The following is an 18,084-nucleotide window of genomic DNA, read 5'->3' as shown; positions in this document are numbered from 1 at the left end:
CGGGGCCGCTCGGCCCCAGTCCGGGGCTTCCAGGCCCCAAAACAGCCGCGAGGGCGAGGGCTGGGCGAGGCGGGGCAGCCCGGGGGGCCCTGCGGTAGTGTGCGGGGTGAACCCCTCCTCCCCGCCCCCGCCGTGACGCCTTATGTAACCGCCGGTCGGCATCAGCCCGCGAACCGCCTTGGTTGAGGGGTCAGGAGCCTGCGCGCCGCCCCCCCCACCCCCCCCCGACGGCTGGGGCTGCCCCGGGCGGGGTCGGCTCTCGGCACTGGCTGCCAAGTTAGCGGAGGGTTTGGGTGGCAGGAAGGGGGGAGGGGTCGGAGAGGAGGGAGTGGAGGAGGTGGGGGGATAGGGGAGGAGGGCAAGAGGGGGACTGGGGGACACCAAACTGACTCTTACAGGTTAAGAACAGACCCAGCAGCATTGAGTGGGAAGGTTGTGATTCTGGGAAACTGTACACCTTGGTCCTGACCGACCCCGATGCTCCTAGCAGGAAGGACCCCAAATACAGGCAAGCTGGGAGAAGTTGGGGGGGGTGCCGGGGAGCATCCACACACACGACCCAACCCATGCCAGGTAAGGTCCCTCACTGGGGATGCCAAAGTACAGCTGGTGTGGGATTTTCGTGCCCCGGCTTGAGCCAGCATTTGCATTGCTTGCCCCTTTGTTCCCAAGCAACATTCTAGAACATACAACTGATGTCCAGGTTCACCAGGAGCCCCTCTGTATAGCCCCTTCATAACAACAACAACAAAACTAGGCAGGGACCCTCGTGGTCATAGCCATGACCCCGCCTGCAGCACCCGCCCACTGTGCAGATCAGTGGCCGCACTGGCCCTTCGGAGTTCTCATCTGTCTGGTTCTTCACACAGGGAGTGGCACCACTTCCTGGTGGTCAACATGAAGGGCAACGATGTGAGCAGTGGGACTGTCCTCTCTGATTATGTGGGCTCCGGGCCTCCCAGTGGCACAGGTAAGTCCTGGGGAGGCTGGGTTTGAGTTCTGATTGGCCAGCCAAGGCCTGCTGTGGCCTGGCTTCTAAAGGCAAGTAGTGGGGGCTGCTTGGCTTTCTGCAGGGCAGCTGCCTTCCAGAGTCCATTCAGCTAGAACTTTGGGCTTTGGGTGAACCCTCAGCAGAACTACTTCTTGGGCTCTGTGCCTTTGCTGAATGAGGAAGTTGGGGATAGTGTCTCTTTTGTTTTGCTCTAGCTCCTTTCTCCCCAAGTTCTAGTTAGTACCTCTGTGTGTTCATCACTAGTTCTGAGACTTGAACTCAAGGCCAAGGTGCTGTCTCTCTCAACTTTTTCTGTTAAGGCTGGCACCATGTCATTTGACCCACACCTCTACTTTTTGGTGGCTCGAAATTAGCCACCAAATTGGGTTTGTCTGCCCAGGCTGGCTTCAAATATTGATCCTCAGATCTCAGCCTGTTGAATAGCTAGGATTACAGGCATGAGCGACTGGCTTGGTTGGTGTCTTGCAAAGATTTGGGAGGCTTTTGCAGAACCCTCTCTCTTTTTCACATCCCCACACATACATGGTCACCCACATGTATCAGTAGATGGGGGCGCCCTTGTGGCCGCCAGCGGTACACAGCATTTCCATCTGCTGCAGAGGAGTGGGCAAAGAATGGCTGCGCAGAAGCTTGTGGGCATTGTCCTGCCCTGAGGTGGAACTAAGAGGTGCAAGGAGGTACTGATAAGGGCTGCTGGCCCTGGCTCGTGTTTCGTTTAGACACAGAAGCTTCGAGAAAGTTCAAAGTCCTCCCATGCTTTCCCTAACAGGAGGATACAGTGGCAGGTTTCCTAGGGACCTATTAATGTTCTCTAGGGCAGGGAGAAAATTAGGCAATTTAATTATGGGGCGGAGCCACCTGAGGATAAAACAGTTCTCCCTGGCGGGAGCTGTTCTCATTTGCAGAAAACCCCTCAGCAATCCCTTTTGTCACAAGATGTTTCACAGGGTGTAACTTGCATATAAGAAATGTGTGGATCGTGACCTTTCAGGGAGGTCACTTCTGTCCCCCAAAGGTGCCTTGTTTACCCACTGCCCCGCAGCTCGCCTTGCCCGCATCTAGAGCGCTTTCCTCCCTTCTGAGCAGCTGTGGCTTCCTCTCCCCACAGGCCTGCATCGCTACGTGTGGCTGGTATACCAGCAGGACAAGCCTCTGAAGTGTGACGAGCCCATTCTCAGCAACCGCTCCGGGGACCACCGTGGCAAGTTCAAGGTGGCGGCCTTCCGCAAGAAGTACCACCTGGGCGCCCCAGTGGCTGGCACGTGCTACCAGGCCGAGTGGGATGACTATGTCCCCAAGCTGTATGAGCAGCTCTCTGGGAAGTAGGGCGGCTCAGCTCAAGAGCCCCTCCCCCCAGCCCTGGGGCCTGCAAGTGGGGTCCTTGGGCACCGATGCCAGTAGATGTCCCTCTCCCTTGCTCGGGCCACGCCTGGGCCGTCCACAGTGTCACAGGGTGGTTCGTCCTGCTGCCTGTCCTTTATGCTCCTATTGATGTGTTGATCACGTTTGAATTCCGTTTTGGGGGTTGGCATTTGGAATTGTAATGGGGGTACCTTGTTTAACAACTAGCAATCCAGAATCTAAAGAAAACTCCAGTTAAGAAATAGACGGGGGTAGGGGAGTGAAAGAAAAAGGAGGGGAATAGTCACTGTCTTTGAGATCCTGCCTGCATCTTCTCCCCACAACCTCTCCACCAGGGACCTGGCTCTCATGGCAGGCTCCTGGCTGGCCCCTACAGTGTCTCCATAGCTGACTAGGTGTCTACCCTTAAACCCTGCTGGGGCTGGAGGACAGACGGGTTGGAGTCCTTACATCCTTGAGGGTTAAATTGTTCACTGGTTGTTCTGGAGTTGCTTAGTCTTACTTCTGCTGTTTGCTTATCGTTGAATAAAGTAGAAATGTTGGATAATGCAGACCTCCAGGTACTGTCTCTTCTTGGGTGTGGGGTCCAGAAATAAGTGGCCCCTTGTCCCTGAGCAGGAGGGCCACGGCGAGGGCTCCGAGTTGGGTCATTCCACAGTGGCTTCTCTGCACAGACTGCTGAGCTCCACTGGAGAAAGCAGGCAAGGCCTCAGGCTGCCCTGCCCACGAAGCACTTTGGCCTCCTGGCTTGAGATATCTTGTGCATTTTGTGCCAGGGAGGGACCTAGGCAGGTGCCTGGCCTCAGCACAGGCCCAGGTGATACACAGAAGCCTCACCCTGCCCCATGGAGACTGCAGACATGGAATAGCACCTCAGAAGTGGCTGTTGCCACGTTCCCATGTGATCCATGGGGAGCCAGCGCCGATAGGGAGGAGAGGGCAGGTGACCAGCTCCTGGCTGTGGCTCTGTGGGGGTGCTCATTCCCAGCAGGTGCAGACCCCGGGGTTCCACCCCCTGCAGCACGACTCGAGAGAGGGCCAAGCACTGCCTGGGAGTTGCTGAGATCCAGGCGTAGCCTCCTCACACCTTTTCATGGCTGGGCTTTTATCTTTTTGATTTTTGGACACTAGGTCTTGGTGTTTGCCTTCAAACCAGGATCCTCCTGTCTCAGCCTCTGGAATAGCTTGAATTACAGGCATGTATCACCAAGTACGGCTGCATAGTACTTAGGTTCTTTGGAAAAAAAAAAAAAAAACTTGTGAGCTCTGGGGTGGCATATAAGATGGACTTTTTTTTAAGTGTTTAGAATTTATTGGCAGCATGGTTTAAACTCAGGGACTCAAGTGTATTTAGCGTGCTCATACCTGATTGGTGGCCTACCACTTGAGCCATACCTCCAACAGTGCTTTGTAGCTGGTTATTTTGGAGACAGTCTTGCAAACTTCTTCTCTGGCCACTTTCAAACTGTGGTCCTTTCGAACTCAGCCCCCTGAGTAGGATTGCAGGCATGAGCCACGGCTCCTTGTTTAAAAATAAAGAATCTGTTAAAAGTTGTAAAGAGAATACTGTTGGCTTTAAGAATTAATGTAGAGAGCCTGCTGTGGTGATACAAGCTGCTCAGGTGGTAGAGGCAGGAGGATCAGGAGTTAGAGAAAAATCCAGGCAGTGAGGAGACCTGGTCTCAAAAGCAAAAATGCAAAACAACTGGAGCTGGCTGCCAGTGGCTCACACCTGTAATCCTGGCTACTCAGGAGGCTGAGATCTGAGGATTGAGGTTTGAAGCTAACTCTCAGACAGGCAAGCCCATGACTTTTTTTTTGTTGTGGTGGTGGTTGTGGGACTTGAATTCTGGACTTGGGTGCTGTCCCTGAGCTGTTCAGCTCAAGGCTTGATCACTTGAGCCACAGCACCTCTTCTGGTTTTCTGGTGGTTTGTTGGAGATGAGTCTCACAGACTTTACTGCCCAGGCTGGAACCACAATCTTCAGATTGCAGCCTCCTGAGTAGCTAGGATTACAGGCATGAGCCACCAGCATCTGACAAGTCCATGGCTCTTACTTCTAACCAGCAAAAATCCAGAAGTGGAGCTGTGGTCCAAACAATAGAGTGCCAACCTTGCGTAAAAAAATGCTTAAGGGATAGTGTCCAGGTCCCAAGTTCAAGCCTCATTACTGGCACAACAGCATGAAAAAAATAACTGGAGGTGTGGGTTCAAGTAGTAGAACAGGCGTGAACTAAAAAGCAGAGGGACCATGTGAGGCCATGAGTTCAAGTCTTTCTAAAGTTACTAAGAAGGAGGTGTTGTTAGATTGAGAAGTGTGGCAAGCTTAGCCAGTGGTGCCCACCTTGTTCAGAAGCCAGTTCTCTGGAAGCTCTGCTCAGCTACACTACCCATGAGGATGCAAGCTCCAGCTGCAAAGCCCAGCTTTTTTTTTTGTGGAATGGAGGTGTGGTTCAAGTGGTAAAACAGGAGCTTACTGGAAAACAAAAACAGACAAAATGAATAGAGACGTGGAACCCTCACTGCCTCACCCCAGGGCTGCTGGAGAACAGCAGGACAGTCCTGCAGAGTTAAGTGAACAGTCAGTACATGTAAAGGATAAACCTGGACCCTCTCCACATAAGGGCTCAAAGCCTTGTGTCCTCAGCTGTCCCTGGCTAGGAGTGGCCCATCAGAACTTCGTAGGAGGGGTCTGGCTTGACCCCCGAGCATGGCTTGGCAGCTGTACCTGAGCCCAGTGTTTCCAACAGCTCGAAACCCTGGAAACCACTGTCATTCTGACATCATAGTACAATGTGTCACCCACCCTGGATGCCCTGATTTAAACCTAGGAATAGATGAGATGGGGCCTGAGCCCAGCTCACATCTCTTTTCAGGACTTAAATACAGTGGCACACAGCCCACATGTTCTTAAACCAAAGTCCCGCAGTCTTGTGTCCTATACAGGTATCTATAACAAGGTGCTGTTTATGATCAGGCATAGTTTCTAAGTGATTGCCAATAATACAGAGCAGACTATAATGGTATACTGTGATCTCTTTCTGGAAAGTACTCACAGCTGCACTCACCCTTCTGGGAAGACAAGAGGTCCAGGGCCCTCAGGAGGGCATGAAGAGGGGCAGATGATGACGTAGTACCAGGCCACTCCTGACTTTGACGAAATGGTAGAAGGACATACCTGCTTTGGTAATCTTGGGTAATAGTTGAAGGCTCCTTGCTTCCCACTCTCCCCCTACCAAACTAAATCCTTTTGGTCCTGTTGCTTTGGATCCATGGTAGATTAATATGGGAAGAACCCAGGGTAGAAAAGGCCTTTATTCCTCATGGCAGCCAGGAAGCAAAGAGGAGGAGAGGAAGAAGCTGGGTCCCTTATCTACACCAAGAGCCCACCTCCAAAGACCTAACTTCTTCCCATTTGGCCCCACATAGTGCCTCAGGCTTGGGACTGAGCTTTCATTGAATATGAGCCTCTGGGGCACATTATAGACCTCAACTCTAGCAATTACACATCTTTCCAGTCCTCTCCAATGTTATTTTTCAGATGTACCTAATGGGAAGTTCAATTGACCTAATGTGCTTAGGAAGCTGGGCCATAGTTATAAAAGGCTTTATGGTTGGGGTTAAGCCATACTGGTAACTTTTATAATTTTAGGAGTATACAGTTATGCTTTAGTTTATCACTATGAAAATGGCACATCTGTTTGATAACAGAACCATCTTTAGCATACAAAAATGACCAACATGCATGTCAGTTCTTTTAGGACTGGGTGTAACTTAGTGGTATTAGTGTATGCCAAGTATATACAGAGGCCTGGATTCTGCCCTCAGCACAAATAAAGGTGCACATGATTTTAATGAACTAGCTCAGCCCTAAGTTTAATAATAGCAGTTGCCAATGTATAGAGGACTTAACAGATCTAAGCATGTAATCTCTTACTGAGATTGTCCTTATCCCCAAAACTATAGAAGTTTTTTAAAAAAATATTTCATTGTTATACCTACAGAATTATTCTAATGAGAGACTGAGGGGAAGGGCTCCATTATTGAGGGATCACTTAAAATACGTGGTGATTATGCCTGATCTGTAGCTGGCTTCCTCTCATACATGTGCTTGTGCATGTGTGCATGCCTCTTCCTGTGGCCAAGGGCAGTTAGATATGACTTGTGGCCAGCACAGCACTGTCCCCTGCAGAGGACATGGAAGACAGTTTTCCTTGGGTCCTGACCAGAGTCTTGGTGAAGCAGGGAGGCTACGTATGGTGGCCTCTGAGTCAGCCCCTGGAGAACCTGCAAAGGAATCTTCCTGCTACAAGAACACAGCCAGGCGATGTGATGAACACTTTTATTTACAAATATAATTAAAAGCTCTGACAGTTAATCATGCTCTTCCTTGGAACCTGAAAAATGTTTGTTTTTTTTTTTAAAGTGCATGCAAAAGAAGTAAAGCCTTTTTTTTTTCATCATTTTTTATTGTAAGAAAATACACAGTTTGAAAGTGTGAAGAATGCAGTTATTTATGACCAAGATATGGGACTCAGGAAAGGGGAAGGGAAATAAAGAAAAAGGCCGAGATGGTTTGATTGAGAGACAGTGTTGAACTCCAAATACTGAATTGGAAAAGTAGGGAGGCGGGGAGGGTGGGAGGGGAGGAACAGGAGGAGGAAGTAAAAAAATTTGATCAGAGAAACAGTTAAAATACAATATGAAAATAAGTAATACCTCTCCTTAAATTCCTTCTATACACAAAATACACGATTTGCCAAAGCCCAATTTGTGCTACTGGGATTCTGTGAGTTCTTTAAGTGTATTCACATCCTCTGCAAGTGCAGAAAATGGTTATGATACAATCAGGATATGCTGAGGACAAGTTAAACCCTTGCCAGCAAGTTCTTAAAAATCACAAGATCTCTCCACCCTCCCACCCCCCCAGCCCCAAAAAAGTAATAATATGTCACCACTGATATGTACATCACAATTAGTTTCTGTAAAATGTATCAAATTTTCAATCTTTAATAAAACTTTGTTTTTTTTTAATTCCTGATGAATAAATACCAAAAAAATAAAATAAAATAAAATAATGCAGCAGCTAGTTAAGGTGTAAGGCTGCGGATATTGTGTCTCTCTCCCCCTTGGCGTTTAGTATTATTATCATCATCATTATCATTATTATTATTGTTTTTTTTGCTTTACTTTCACAGATTGAGCGATTGCTTAAAGCAATATCCATCCACTTTTCGTTGTTGGTTTATTGGTTTTTTTGTTCAAAGTGTCTCCGAGGTTCTTGTGAATCTGCAGCCACGTCAGCATGACGTGGGTTATGGAGAGAAGGCGGCCGGAAGCTGGCCAGCACTGCAAGTGGACACGGGGGAGGAAGGGGCCCCTGATGGAGGAAGAATACACAGGCACTAGTCCGACACGGTGTCAGTAAGAGTAAGAGAGAGAGAGAGTGACAGAAACGCCCGTTCAAATGGGGAATGTGGTTTTGCAGGGTCTCAACTTTTTCTGTTTTCATTTTTTTTTGTAAATGGCAAAAAAATTTAATCTCATCTATAGTCCTCCTTAGGAAAATCTAATGTAACCAAATTCCCAAATCCCATTCTGAGGCTCTCCATGTCAAAAGTTTCAATCTCTCGCTCTTGCCTTTCCAAGAGGAACTTGATTCTCTCGCTGCGTTCCTTCTGCAGGGCAGCCAGCTCCTCTTCAATCTGAAACAAGCACAGCAAGCCATCCTTAGTGGGCTCTTGGTGGGCACACTGGGCACATGTGACATGTGTATACCTACTGTGTGCATGCACACCTACTGTGTCTGCGTGTATCCTACTATGCATGTACATGGGAACCTGGAGTTAAGTGACCATAGAAGGCTGGGAGAGGCCTGTAATGAATATCCTGAATGGTACCATTAGGTTTCAAACTTGCTGCCAAGAATAAGAATGCTAAGGCTCACCCATGAGAGCGATGCTACTCCAGCCCAGACTCCAAGCTCTGGGCTGATCTAGGTCAGTGGTCCTGACACAGCAGGAGGTAGCTCAAAAGCTGACAAGGCCACACAACAGCACAGTGAGATGCACGGCTTAATCACAGAGGGCAATGGCTGCTAAAACAGCAGCGGGGAAAGCTGCTGGTCTTGGCTAACAAGTAGATTGCCCACCAGCTTCCAGATGCCCCATGGTACCATCTACTTCATATACCCAGGATATCTGGGATGGTGGGTATTTCGATTGGGATAACATTTACTACAGACAGCAACGTCAGCCTACCTACACTTTAATTCTTATTGTGGCTTAACTGCCACATGTGCACTTGGTTTTCCCATGCCACTACCAGCTTAGAAGATGGAGGGCTTCTTAGCAGGTTGTTGCTATGAGATCAGACTTAGCAAGTTCATGACCTTAGCATCCTGGGGCCCATACTGGCCTTCCAGGGGTGCCTGGAGTATAATGCTGCCAGTAAGTGAGCAGTCGCTAGTGGGACTCCCCAAGCCCCGTGGCCCCAGCCCACCCCATTCCAGCTTAAGGGGCGCCACAAGAATGCTCATACCTTCTGCTCAAGATGTGCTCTGCGCAGAGACACCCTCTGCTCTAGCTTCTGGAGCTCGCGTTCATGTTGTGCCTCTGTCTGCATCTTGATTTTGCTCTGGTAGGCGTTGAGCAGCTCCATTTCCTGCTGGAGCTGTAGCCTCAAGGCCTGGCATTCTGCTTCCTGAGCCTCATCTAGCCGTAACTGCGGGCACACACAGAAGACACACAGTGTAACACAGCCCTGGCTTGTGGTACATGGGATGACTGACTGCGGTTGGTCCCCACAGTCTGTTCATTCTAGGATCCCACCAGGGACGTCTGCCCAATGGGCCACGAGGTCTTGCAAACACTTTGCTTTCAGGAGGACCTAGTGGCTAATGCATAGGCTTTGGGGATGGATTCCCGAGCCTGAGGTCTGGCCACTCACATGAGTCACCTTGCCAATTACATAACCTCTCTAGATCTCTCTCTTTTTTAAACTCTCAAGAAAACAATAATTATTCCTACTGCCTGAATTTGGCATGAGGGTCACATAAAAGAATCCATATTGTAATCCCGGGCATACTAAAACATCCAATGACCAGAAGTTGGTTTAGTACCATTATTTTGGTTTTGATAAGACCATTTCCATATCTAGACACCTTTAACCATAAAACCACAAAACCACTGAGGTAGCTGTACATAAGTGAGTCTAATGGCTGTCAAACCTGAGGAGCACGCCACAGTACTGCCATGTTCTTGTCCCACCAGGCTGACCTCGCCTCCCCCTGGTTGGCTAGAGAGGTTACCATCTTGTTAGCTGGCTGAGGTGGTTTCAAATCTCTTTCCCCAAAGGTGGCTTAATAATCTCAAGGGCAGATTGGGGATAGTGTGTATTCTGAAAGGGGCACCCAGGGGGAAAAAAAGAGGTCCTGGGTACATTCACAGCCAGGAGTATCTGCCCAGTGGGCTATGAAATCCTGATGATGTTGCTTTCAGGAAGGAAACTGCAGGAGCCCGTGTCAGGGTGGCTGAGCCCAGATAGCCTGTGGAGTCATGAGGTCTAGCCTGCAGAGGCAACCTGGCCAATTTTCCTCTGCTTCCAGAAGCACCTAACTCTGTCTAGATCTTGTGTGCAAAATGGGTCAAGCCGGCCCTTGGAAATGCCAACCTCACTTTGAGCAGGAGGGCCTCGGTGCCCCGTGCCTGGCACGGTTGTGTCCTCAGATGGTGGTGCCTAGTTTGGCTGAGAACTGTGAGGTGAGAACCCTGGAATCAGACACCTCAGGCTCCCCCAAGGGGGCGGTTAATCAAGAAAACCCCTCCCCTCCATACAAATTGTGACAGTGAACAACCGGTCATGCTATCTGGATGGAGAACTGACTCCTTGGCATGCTAGGATGGTTCTACAGAGTTATTGTTGGAGCACAGAACTTCTGGAGAAATACACCATAGATGAAAGGAACAGAAAATTAATTAGTAGTTGTATTTCCATGGCACCTTCTGATAATGAATCCTCACCAGCCCCTATTAAAACCCCGGAGCATTTAGACCACTTTCTTCTCGTCTCCCCTATCACAGCCCAAGGGTGGGGCTTCTAGGACCGTTAGCGGTCTGCAGCAGGGGCAAGCCCTCATTACCTCCCCACAGGAGGTTCTTCACCAGAAAGACCACATCTTGTTCTGTCTTGCTCATTAGTTTTAGTTGTTATCACCCTGAGCAGGCAGGTGAGAGGCTGGCTCATTTTACAGGCAATATAGACATCAGAAACTCCTCCATCCTCTGTTTCTGGCATTTTCTCCCCCCCCCCGCACTTCCCTCCCCCAAGTCATGGGGCTTGAACTCAGAGCCTGGGTGCTGTCCCTAAGCTTTTTGTGCTCAAGGCTAGTGCCCTACCACTTTGAGCCACAATGCCACTTCCGGTTTTCTGGTGGTTCACTGGAGTTAAAGAGTCTCAGACTTTCCTGCCTGGGCTAGCTTTGAATCAGGATCCTCAGATCTCAGTCTCCTGAGTAGCTAGGATTATAGGCATGATTCATCAATGCCTGGCTTTCTGGCATTTTCTTATTGTTAATAGAACTCTGAGTACATAAATTCCCATGATGGAAATCAGAGGACAATTCGGGACTTGGTATTTACCAAATCCAAATCCAGTCAAAATTGTTTATGTGTACATTTGTGTTTTCTAAACTGGCTTAAATGGAAGGCCAGGCTGTGAAAGAGGCAGTATGAAGCAGTAGTGGCCAAGCTCACAGGTTCCTCCTACCTGACTCTACTACTACGTAGCTAAGTCAATTCCTGTAGGCAGGAGCTGGCACACTGTAGTGTGACGGGGCCAATGGAGCCTGTGGCCTGTGTTTATGAATAAAGTTTTATTGGATGCAGGATTGCTCATTGCCTAGGCTGTTTCTGCACTACCTAGCTGTGAGACCTTGTGGCACACACGGCTTATGGTGTTTACTGTCTGCCCTATTAGACAGAGAGAAAAGCAGGCACTACCCTGCTCCAAGCGGGAGCTTGTCTGTCTTGGAATAGAAGACAATTACTGTTTTTTCTTTCCCATCCTCTCTCTTCCATCTTATACAGATTCACTGAATGGTTGCTATATGCCAGGTACTGACGCCAGTGCTAAGAAATAAAGTTTTGCAAGACAAGAATCCTACCCAACCCTCCTATGGCCCCAACCCCCCTCTCTCCTTTTCACCTCTCACCCCTTCCTACCCTGGTCATCCTTCAATTGGATCCCTCTACTCAAACTGCATCTTTTCCCAGCCTTCTAAAGTCCTACACATACCTCTTGTGTAACCTCCCCATTCTGTGCTCTCCCAGGCCCTTACTACATACAGGTGCTCCTTAGGGATTTGTCCCGGGCCTCTCTAAGTCCCCTTCCTAAGGGACTGCATCCACCGTGAAAGCCTCAGTTGCCAGGAACTCCTATCATGTCAGACTTCCTTTCTGAGGCCTGTGAGATATGATCATACCGAAGTCAATTTGTCATTTTCCTTCCTGCTTCCCCAACCAGCTCTTCCTCCACTTTTTGTGTGTAGGCAAATGGTACCATTATCCACCGTTCTACTCAAGCCAGAGGCTGTAGCCATTCTTAAACCTCCCTCATCCAGAATGGCCCTTGTCTAGCTACCCCTGGTGCCCACGTAAAGCAGCATCATATACAATCTCCTCACACCCGCTTTGGCCACCTTCCAGGTCATTCTTCACATCACCATTGTTCAAAGGTACACATCTGATGTCAGGCCTCTGCTCTAGCATCAGACTAAGCATTCTTCAAGCTGCAAATCCTGAGTGACTAGAAGACTGGGATGTTTTCACAAGTGCATGGGCTGCCATCTTTGCATCCGCAGCTCCTCGTTCCAGCCCAGCCTAGCTTCCTGCTGGCTTCTTGAACTTGCTGGGCCTTGAACAATGATGGTTCCCCTCTGTTCTTCCAGAAATCCCATGAGGCCCTCATCCATGCCACATTTACCCAGGCACAGCAAAGGAACTCAAGAAAGATCTGCTAGATGAATGAATGAGTGAATGAGTGCCACAGGTCTCCTCCACAGTCTGAGAACATTTAAGCTTCTCTCAACTCACAGAATCTTCCTTTAACTGTTTGCTTCCAGCAGCAGGGGTCTGCAAAGAGTCTCACATACAGTTTCTCCTTCCTTTCTTTCTCTTTGTGGTGGTACTAGGGTTTGAAATCAGGGCTTCATACTTGCTATGTAAATGCTCTATCACTTGAGCCATACCCCTAGCTCTTTAGGCTTTAAGTTACTCAGGAGCGTGTGCTTTTGCTTGGGCTGCAGTCTTGCTACTCTGTGTCCATGTAGCTGGGATTACACCTGGCCTCTCCCTCTTTTGAGGTACAGTCACTACAATGTCTCCTATTCCCACTGGTCTCCTGATGGTCTTGGGAAGCAATCGACAGACTCATGGCCAGACACACCAAATACCCCAAAGTCCAGTATTCTACTGTCTCTGCCCACTTGTAATCTGTAGCTAAATATGAACTGGGAGACAGGATCTTTCCTGGTTCCCCTCCTGTATCTCTGAGTATTCATTTTCTTTGCAGTGCTCTTTCCCCCCTTCGCCCTCAGTACTGGGGATTGAACTCAAGGTCTCATGATTGCTAGGTGCGTGCTCTACCACTTGGCCACACCTCCAGTCTCTTTTTGCATTGGTTACATTAAAGGGTTTCACTTTATGCTGGGCTGGTGTGGGCAGGGATCCTCCTACTTGCACTTCCCATTTATCTGGGATAACAGACATGTGCCACCAAACTAGCCATTGGTTGAAGTTTCTGCCATCTAAGAAGCTAGGATTGTAGGTCTGAGCCTCTGTGCCCAGCAAAGAAGACAAATAACTACTGTGAAATGAGCATTCTGGGTTTTTGAATGCTTGAACTCAGGGCTTCACACTTGCTAGGCAGGTGCTCTACTGCTTGATCGACATTGCCAGGCTTTCCTTGTACTCCTTTATGCAAGCCACCGGGCTCTTCATTTCCCTCTAATTCCACTCCAGTCCCTAGTAGATCCCAGCTACTACTGCCCCCAAATGGCAATGATGTGGAACTTTCCTTTGCTCCCCATATCCTCTATGAACTAGACTTTTATCTCTGTAGGGTTCTTGCTGGACACTGTAGAGCTAAGATACCATGCCCAAAACGTAGTCACTCCCTATACCCCCCTCCGCTGTCTCCCTTGGCAACAGGATAGTTAGTGCAGTCTGTTGCCACACCTACCTCTCAAACTATCCACTAAGTTCTAACTGCTGCAGCTTGTACACATTTCTCAAATCTTTCCCTTCTTTCTCATTCCATTAGCAGGTCTGTATATCTGCCTTGTGTGCTGGTACTGGGGCTTGAATTCAGGCTTCTTCTTCATTTAAGGCTGGTGTTTTGCCATTCAGCTACATCCACTTCTGGCTTTTTGCTGGTTAATTGGAGATAAGAGTCTCATGGAGGGCTGGGAATGCGGTTTAGTGGTAGAGTGCCCTGGATTCAATTCCTCAGTACCACATAAACAGAAAAAGCTGAAAGTGGTGCTGTGTCTCAGGTGGTAGAGTGCTAGCCTTGAGCAAAAGCAGCTCAGGGACAGTGCCTAGGCCCTGAGTTCAAGCCCCAGAACTAAAAAAAAAAGCCTCATAGATTTCTCTGCCAGGGCTTTTAACTGTGACCCTTTGATCTTGGCCTCCTGAGTGGCTAGGATTACAGGCACGAGACCAGTTCTCTCTCTCTCTCTCTCTTACAGCTTGCTGACAGATCTCTACCTATATCTGCTACATGATTGCAACTCTCTTTTTGAGGTACTAAGTACCTGCTTTCTAGGCTGGTGCTCTACCATTTGAGTCATGCCCCCAGCCCTTTGAATTGTTTTGGGAATGAGTCTTATGTTTTTGCCCAGGGCCAGTCTGAGGACTATAATCCTATCTATACCTTCCTCGTATTTCAGATTACAGACATTCATTGCTACACCTGATTTATTGGCTTAGATAGTTTGAATCAAAGTTCAAAGATCTTGTTTCTGTTTTTGCCTGGGTAGGCATCAAACTATAATCCTTGGGCATCAACCTATGATCCTCTTGATGTCTGTCTGCCTAGTAGCTAGGATTATAGCTGTGAGCTACCATCCTTAGCCCCTGCCAATAGCTTTCTGTATCACAACTCTGATCCTGATCTTCCCTTCCTCAGCAGGTTTCAATAGCTCTCTATTGCCTGTGGCACAGCAGTGACCCACTCTGCTTTTAGAGGATCTGACCCCAACTATCACCTGCTTTCATTAAAGAGTATTTGACCTTCCAGCTCTGGCAACTACTTGTTGCTTGTCAAACATGCCACCTCTCTTAGGTTCCTGGTCTGTGCATAGACTGTGGTATCTGCCCGGACTACTTTTCCTCCTCTGCTGGTGGGAAGGCTAGCATTCCATAAATCCCATTTCTTTTCTTTCCTTCCTTTCTTTTTTTTCTTCTTATTTTTTTCTTTCTTTCTTTCTCTCTCCTCTCTTCCCTCCCTCCCCCCCTTTCTTGTTTTTTGTTGTTGTTGTTGGTTGTGGGACCTGAACTCTGGGCCTGGGTGCTGTCCCTCAGCTCTTCAGCTCAAGGCTAGTGCTCTATCACTTGAGCCACAGCTCCACTTCTGGTTTTGTGGTGGTTTATTAGAGATAAGAGTCTCACAGACTTTCCTGCCCTGGCTGGCTTTGAGCCATGATCCTCAGATTTCAGCCTCCTGAATAGCTAGGATTATAGGCATGAGCCACTGGCACCCAGCAGTCCCATTTCTTCATGAAACCTTCATAAATTACCAATCAGCCTTCACCCCTGGCTTACCAAGCCCTACATCATTTCACCTGGGGTTCTCAATCTTCCCTTTTTTTATTTGTGCTGGTCTTAGGGCTTGAACTCAGGGCCTTGGCACTTGGTTCCTGAGCCAAGGCTAGCACTCTACCACTTGAGCCACAGCTCCACTTCTGTTGTTTTCTGGGGGTAACTGGAGATGTCTCATGGGCTTTCCTACTTGAGCTGACAACCATGAGCCATCAATGTTCAGCTCCTTTCTTTTCTTTCTTTTTAGTGTTAAAGACAACCTAGGGCTTTGCGCATGCTAGGTAACCACTGCCACTGAGCTGTACCCCTTCATTGTTTGAGGCAGGGTCTTCACTATAGAAGCTAGGCTGTCTTCTGATTTCAGATTCTCCTTCTTTAGCCTGCTGGAATTACAGGTAGGTATCATCATGCCCAACCCACCTCTAGGCCCTCATTTAAGTTCGAAGTTCTCAGATGTGCCTTTTTGACCTTTGCCTATGTAGGTACCTCCTCACTGAGCCTTAAAAGTTGATTTCAGTGACTTTCTCTCCACCTCCTGGCTTCCCCAGGGCCCGCTTCGTTGTCCCTACTTGTCCCGCCATAAGCTTGCTCCTCCTTCGTCAAAGCACTGTTTGATTACCTCAACTCCTGGCTTGCCTGATCCAGTGTGAGCACTGAGACTCCTGATCTAGTCCTGGTTCTATCTCTGAGCTGAACACAGAAGCTTAGCTAAAGTTTACTGACTGAATGTGCCTCACCAGACTGTGAGTTCACAGGGAGGTGTCATTCATTTGGTAAGTGTGGGAGGGGAGGAGGCCAGCAAACCTTTGATAAATGAACATATGACATTATACATGAAATCTATCACATCTAACCCTTAAAGTCCCTAAGTGCCACAGCACTGTGGTTTAGCACAGCACGCCTGGAATTCCATCTTTTAAGATATTCCTGAAAGGATCCATATGGGCGTTGTTTTATTCCGAGGTAGTTGATCGTATTTCCTCAGCTTGTTGGGTGGAAAAACACCAATATCCTAAAAGTGTGCCATGAGCATCCTGGGAAGCAAAGGCTGGATCTTGAATTCTCTGGAATCCCAAAGCTCTTGAAGCTGTGGCACCAAACCTACCCACTTACCGCTTGAGAAGCCATCATTTCATTTATACTCTGTTCATACTGCTCGGCCAGAATGGCCAGTTTTCGCGTCTGCTCGTCTTTCAGTGTCTTTAAGATTGTTTTGTGCTCATTCTTTGGAGTGACTTCCAACTGGTGATTCTTGAGTGCTTTATACTGTTTGGTCTGTACTTTGCAAGTGTCCTGAAACTGTTTTTTAATTTGCATTTCCATGGCCTGTTAGAAAAAGTGACAAAGAGAAAATAAAGACCTGTCAGTCAACCTGGAATGCTCTCTGGTTCATCAACTACACAGTTCCAGGACTGGAACCACCCAACTTTTGGTGTGGTGACCCACAGTGCCAGTCAGCAACCCAGGAAAATAACACAGACCACACAGACAAGAGTAGACTTTATCAGTGCTTTTGGTTTGATACAAAATGAGTAGTAGTGCTTTTGAATTTACAAGAGATTTTGAATTTATGATTCTGAGAGGATCATGGAATAGTATGAAGCTTGTTAGCTGGCTGGAAGTTACTTCCATGCTTTCTTACTCAAAGTGTTTAAAATAATCACTATTGTTTTTCTTTGTGTGTATGTGTACATGCACATGTCATTTCTTTGTTTCCAGGACATTGTATAAACCAGATCTCACTGTTGTAACTTACAATATTTCTTCCCCCCACCCTTCTGGTACTAGGGACTTGCACTTGCTTGGCTTACTCATAGCTGGTGATCTACCATATAGCCAATTTCTGCCCAGGCTAACCTCAAACTAAGAGCCTTTGGATCTTGATCTCCTAAGTAGCTAGGATTACAGGTTTGTGCCACTGGTGCCTAGCTAATGTGTTTCCTTGACAAATCAATAACGGGAAACATATGGATAATACCTTACATCTCCACTGGCTTCCAGCATCAGTTGAGAGGGAAGGGGATTGTGGGTGTTTCCCCATTAAGAGGTGTACTCACACATGGCAATTCCAAATTTGCACTTTGGCATTATTATTATTATTTTTCTTGGTTGTGGGGCTTGAACTCAGAGCCTGGGCGCTGTCTGTGAGCTCTTTTGTTCAAGGCTAGTGCTCTACCACTTGGATCCACAGCTCTACATCCCCGTTTTTGAGTAGTTAATAGGAGATAAGAGTCTCACAGGGGCTTTTCTGCCCTGCCTGGCTTCCAACCACCATCCTCAGATCTCAGCCTCCTGAGTAGCTAGGATTATAGATGTGAGCCACTGGTACCTGGAGCACTTTGGCTTTATTAGGGCCAAAGTCACATGTGTATTTGGTGTATGGGTGATTGGGATACTCATGAGACAGTTTGGGGTTCTGCACATGGCCATGTGATGGAACATGGCCCCATGTCTGTGCCAGTGTGGCTGATGTCTTCCAGACACACAGTCTGCAGGGCTTGCTAGCATGAGACTGTTAGAATTAGCTGGAGGCCAGTGGAGTTAGTGACAGCCAGCAGAGCTTCCCCTGGCAAGGTTATCTTCAGTGCAGGCAGCACAGGTCTGGCCTAGGTAGGGTCAAACCTGCTTTCCAGCCCATGACAGACCTCACCCATCAACCACACTCATTCTTCCAAGTTCCAGCATATGGCACTCAAGTCAGCTACCTCATTTCCCTGCACTGGAACCCTAGACTCATACTGCTCCTCCCCCTTTATCTAGTATTGAGGTTTGAACTCAAGGCCTGTGCTTGTTAGGCAGGTACTCTATTTCTTAAGCTATGCCCCCAGCCTATTTATTTATTTATTTATTCCCAAGGTAGGGTCTTGATTTATGCCCTGCCCAGGCTGGAC

The 18,084-nt window shown here is 48.2% G+C and overlaps 2 protein-coding genes across 4 annotated transcripts in view; one reads left to right on the top strand and one right to left on the bottom strand.

Moving 5' to 3' along the window:
• Positions 1 to 2,925, top strand: part of Pebp1 (phosphatidylethanolamine binding protein 1) — a 3,240-nt gene extending 315 nt beyond the window's left edge. Inside the window, exons 2-4 of the mRNA XM_013014490.1 lie at positions 399 to 508; positions 870 to 970; positions 2,121 to 2,925. Coding sequence (XP_012869944.1) covers positions 399 to 508; positions 870 to 970; positions 2,121 to 2,338 — 429 coding nt within the window. The 3' untranslated portion in view covers positions 2,339 to 2,925. The remainder of the gene's footprint in view (positions 1 to 398; positions 509 to 869; positions 971 to 2,120) is intronic.
• A 3,430-nt stretch (positions 2,926 to 6,355) lies between these two features.
• Taok3 (TAO kinase 3) overlaps positions 6,356 to 18,084 on the bottom strand; it is a 131,356-nt gene continuing 119,627 nt past the window's right edge. For all 3 annotated transcript variants that reach the window (XM_013014430.1, XM_013014431.1, XM_013014432.1), the window contains 3 exons: positions 16,307 to 16,519; positions 8,916 to 9,098; positions 6,356 to 8,080 (listed from right to left, as the gene is read on the bottom strand). In XM_013014430.1, coding sequence (XP_012869884.1) covers positions 7,919 to 8,080; positions 8,916 to 9,098; positions 16,307 to 16,519 — 558 coding nt within the window. In that variant the 3' untranslated portion in view covers positions 6,356 to 7,918. The remainder of the gene's footprint in view (positions 8,081 to 8,915; positions 9,099 to 16,306; positions 16,520 to 18,084) is intronic.

This window comes from Dipodomys ordii, unplaced genomic scaffold (genome assembly GCF_000151885.1).
Source record: "Dipodomys ordii isolate 6190 unplaced genomic scaffold, Dord_2.0 Scaffold23, whole genome shotgun sequence".
NCBI lineage: Eukaryota > Metazoa > Chordata > Mammalia > Rodentia > Heteromyidae > Dipodomys > Dipodomys ordii.
This window is presented reverse-complemented; position numbering and strand designations above follow the sequence as displayed.